General features: G+C 49.3%; 1 protein-coding gene across 1 annotated transcript; it reads left to right on the forward strand.

The window, feature by feature from the left end:
* Positions 1-861: 861 nt before the first annotated feature.
* Positions 862-3,487, forward strand: LOC101433158 (dual specificity protein phosphatase 5). Its single transcript, XM_012526321.4, has one exon. It carries the CDS (start codon positions 1,038-1,040, stop codon positions 2,190-2,192), a length of 1,155 nt encoding a protein of 384 aa, XP_012381775.1. The 5' UTR covers positions 862-1,037; the 3' UTR covers positions 2,193-3,487.
* The last annotated feature ends 935 nt before the right edge of the window (positions 3,488-4,422 follow it).

A 4,422-nucleotide genomic window follows, 5' to 3' on the forward strand; every position in this document is an offset into this window, starting at 1 on the left:
CATATTTTAAAAAGATGATCACATTCTGTGATTCTGAAATAGCTATTTACAGATTGCTTGTGGACTCTGTGCTGCTAGTCTTCTCTTGCTGAAGCTAAACTTCTTCCTAGTCTATAGCAGGGATTATTTGTTTTTGTGAAAATGGTGAAGAGCGCTTCCAACTCCTTCAAGTATCCAACTTAAATAGGCAAAAAATAAATTTACTGACTCATATAAATGAAAAGTCCTGGGTATAGCTGACCTCAGGAAAACCTGAATGTAGGTGTTCAAATAATGTCATCAGGAATTCATCTAGCCAATCTGTTGACTGTGTTACCTTCATTTTCAGGCAGACTCTCTTTTCTACCAGTTTGTCCACCCAAACAGAAAGAAATATCTTTCCCAATAGTTCTAGCAATACCCCTAGGTAAGACTCTCATTGGTCTACAGTAAGTCATAAATCCTTCTCTAAACTAATCACTCTGGCTGGGGCTGGGGGTGTGGTGGGGAGATGCTTTGATTGAACAGGACTTGGGCTTCTGCTTGTTCCTGAAAGCCATGGGTGAGGTCAGCTCTATGTAGAATGAGAGTAGAGAAGTTTGGTTAGTATGTCAGTCAATTAATATGCTTTTGGCTTTGCAGAAAACCTCAGCTCCAACTGGCTTCAACAACTAGGAAATGTATGCTCTCCTTTAAGGAGTTTTGAGTAGGGTTGGCTCTGGTAGTGGAACAATAATGCTTCAGCTCTGCTTCTCTGTGATTCTCTTGATTCTCTACTCCTTCATGTCAGTTTCATCCTCAGACCCATACTAAGATGGTTGCACCAGTTCCAAGCATCATATCTACATAAAATAATATCCAGGGCTTCTGGGGCGCCGAGTCGCCGGGTCGGACGCGGAGCGTGCGGGGCGGGAAAGAGGGGCTGAGCGGCCGCGCCGGCGCTAGGCTCTGTGGCCGGCCGCAGCCCCCCCAGGCTGCCATCCCGCGCCTCGCCCGCGGGCACCCTGGCCGTGGGCACCTGCGGGGCGCGCGGCGCGGGGCCGCTGGGCGGCGGCGGCATGAAGGTCACGTCGCTCGACGGGCGCCAGCTGCGCAAGATGCTCCGCAAGGAGGCGGCGGCGCGCTGCGTGGTGCTCGACTGCCGGCCCTACCTGGCCTTCGCCGCCTCGAGCGTGCGCGGCTCGCTCAACGTGAACCTCAACTCGGTGGTGCTGCGGCGGGCCCGCGGCGGCGCGGTGTCGGCGCGCTACGTGCTGCCCGACGAGGCGGCGCGCGCGCGGCTGCTGCAGGAGGGCGGCGGCGGCGTGGCGGCCGTGGTGGTGCTCGACCAGGGCAGCCGCCACTGGCAGAAGCTGCGCGAGGAGAGCGCCGCGCGCGTCGTGCTCACCTCGCTGCTCGCCTGCCTGCCGGCCGGTCCGCGGGTCTACTTCCTCAAAGGAGGATATGAGACCTTCTACTCGGAATATCCTGAGTGTTGTGTGGATGTAAAACCCATTTCACAAGAGAAGATTGAAACTGAGAGAGCCCTCATCGGCCAATGTGGGAAACCAATGCTAAACATCAGCTACAAGCCGGCTTATGATCAGGGTGGCCCAGTTGAAATTCTTCCCTTCCTGTACCTTGGAAGTGCCTACCACGCATCCAAGTGCGAATTCCTCGCCAATCTGCACATCACGGCCCTGCTGAATGTCTCACGGCGGGCGTCTGAGGCCTGCACGACCCACCTACACTACAAATGGATCCCCGTAGAAGACAGCCACACGGCCGACATCAGCTCCCACTTTCAAGAAGCAATAGACTTCATTGACTGTGTCAGGGAAAAGGGAGGCAAGATCCTGGTCCACTGCGAGGCCGGGATCTCTCGCTCACCCACCATCTGCATGGCTTACCTCATGAAGACCAACCAATTCCGCCTGAAGGAGGCCTTCGAGTACATCAAGCAGAGGAGGAGTGTGATCTCACCGAATTTTGGCTTCATGGGCCAGCTCCTGCAGTATGAATCTGAGATCCTGCCCTCCACACCCAAACCCCAGGCTTCCTCCTGCCAAGGGGAGGCAGCAGGCTCTTCATTTCTAGACCATTTGCAGACACTGAGCCCTGATGTGCAGGGTTCCTTCTGCACATTCCCTACCTCAGCACTGGCGCCTGTACCCACCCACTCAGCCATCCCAGAGCTCAGCAGGAGCCCTGTGGCCACGGCCATGTCCCGCTGAAGTGGGGAGGGGGAGCCAGCCCAGCCCCAAGAGCAACTGTGATTCTCTTTTTTAAACTCATGGACATTTCATACCTGTGCAATACTGAAGACCTCACTCGCTCTATCACACGGCTCCCGTGGGATAGTGAGTGGTCACCAGGCTTGCAAATGAACTTCATACTGACCTCGGGGACAGGTGTTCGGGACTGAAGGAAGGCCAAGCCATTATGCGAGCACAGCCTGTGCTGACTACTGTACTTCCAGAACCCCAGCCCTCTCAGGACTGCTCCGTCCTCGCACCTCAAAGTTCGCCTTTTCATTTCAAGCGCAAGGCAATAAATACCTGCAGCAACAAGACAAAATGCAGTTGCTGGACCAGGAGAAAAGGCCCTTACAAAGCCAATTCATTTTGAAGGAAGCACAATTACCACCTTCTGTTTTGAACTTTGGCAGTCTCGGTATCTGCCTTGCTTCAGGGCAAAAGCTGACCACCATCTAGTCAGGAAAGCAACCTTACTGGGTTTGTAAGGGACAGGATCCTTATGCTGGTTTGAACCCTGAAGTGTTTTTGAGATTCCCTCTTGGGTCCAGTGGAGGCAGTTGGTTGAAGTAGCAAGACATTGACTCTTCCTGGTTTCTCTTAAACTGTGGGTTGTTCCCTGACTTTGGACTTTGGCATGATTCTTATTCATACTTGAACCTCTCTCGATGAAACTCCTGTGTCATTTGGAAACAGTACTCCAGAATGCAGGCCAAAAGTCGCCCCTTGGCGACGATGACAGTGGCTGCCAGGAGAAAGGGTACCTGCTGTGTAGCCTGGGTGAGTGGTAGTGAAAACAGCCACCTCCACTTGCTGGCTGTCCTTACTTGTGTTTTGTCTCTTGTGACCCTCATTTTCTTCCCTGCCCCTAGGGGTCGTCTTCAAGCTACTGACTTCTAGGTTTGCAGATTTTGCATTGTGGTACTACTACTTTTTTTGCCTATAGATAATTTCTCCAGGGGAAATGGAAATTATTTCCTAAAACCCATGTTAATGTGAAGGAAAGTGGTATGTTACTGGTTGTTGTTTTTTTATAGTGCAAAATAAAAATTATAAAAAGAAAAAAAAAAAAAAAAAAAGAATAAAAAAAAAAAAAAAATAAAATAATATCCAGAGGAAGGGAGACCACCTCTTCCTCTGTGTGTGTGTGTGTGTGTTTTTTTTTTTTTTATGAGCAAGGAGACCTTCACTGTTCATTGAAGTCCCCTAAAGTTTTTTCCTGGTTTCGTTGGCTGGTTTGAGGCAAATGGACGTTACTGAGCCAGTCACTGGCCTGAGGTACAGGATTTCCATGACTGGCTCCGACTAATCATTTGGAGTGAAATGGGGGTTAGGCAGGCAACCATTATATTACTGCTACTGACTTCCAAAGGCCATTCTAGTTCCTGTCACTAGAGTACAGAAGAGATAATAATCTGCCACTAACTTACTGTGTGATTCTTGAGGTTACTTCACTTTTTGGCACTCAGTTTCTTGAAATGTAAAATAAAATGACTCCTTCCAGCTTTGAAATATGTCTATATATATTGATTTGTAGTAATGGAAAAAGATTCATGTGCTTTCCTGTGAGTCAGATAAGAAATAACATAAAAACAACCCTCCTAACTAGCATTCCAATTATCTTAGTATCTATGTACTATAAAATAAGACTCCTATATCACCAGGAACTTAAGGTGATTCAGTGACAATAGCTGTCTGAATAGCGCAGTTTAATCAGTGCCTTTGCCTACCAAGCCACTTTTCCTTCTTCCACTTTGAGGAACTGTAGTGGACATGGTGATTGCCTCCCAAGAACCTTTCTGTTTCACATGATTAATCTAAACCCCAGTTCTGAGTCCAAGTCATTTGGAGATGACCGACTCCACTTTCCTAACTTCAGAGTGGACACTTGACCTAGGCTTGATTAATCGGTGTATTTCACCCTCTCTTCCCTGCCACAGTGATTGATTCAGGAATGGCGATATGACCTAAACTGGTTCTAGGAGAGTCAGTGCATAGACTTTTGCTGGGAAAAAGAAGCTCTCTTTCTCCTTGAGTTACCCAGCTGGTGGATTGTAAACCTGGAGCTCTGGTGGCCATCTTTGCCACCAGTGAAGAAAACTTGCCAGAGAAACATATAAGAAAGAAGAAGGGGGAGGGGGAAGGGGAGGGAGAGAGGGACAGATTGTTGATAACATCATTTGAGCACCTAGATCCGGTCTCTGTTATG

Source organism: Dasypus novemcinctus, chromosome 23 (genome assembly GCF_030445035.2).
Source record: "Dasypus novemcinctus isolate mDasNov1 chromosome 23, mDasNov1.1.hap2, whole genome shotgun sequence".
Lineage (NCBI taxonomy): Eukaryota > Metazoa > Chordata > Mammalia > Cingulata > Dasypodidae > Dasypus > Dasypus novemcinctus.

Coding starts and splice junctions, on each gene's coding strand:
- LOC101433158 (XM_012526321.4), top strand. CDS start 1,038: ATGAAGGTCACGTCGCTCGACGGGCGCCAGCTGCGCAAGATGCTCCGC.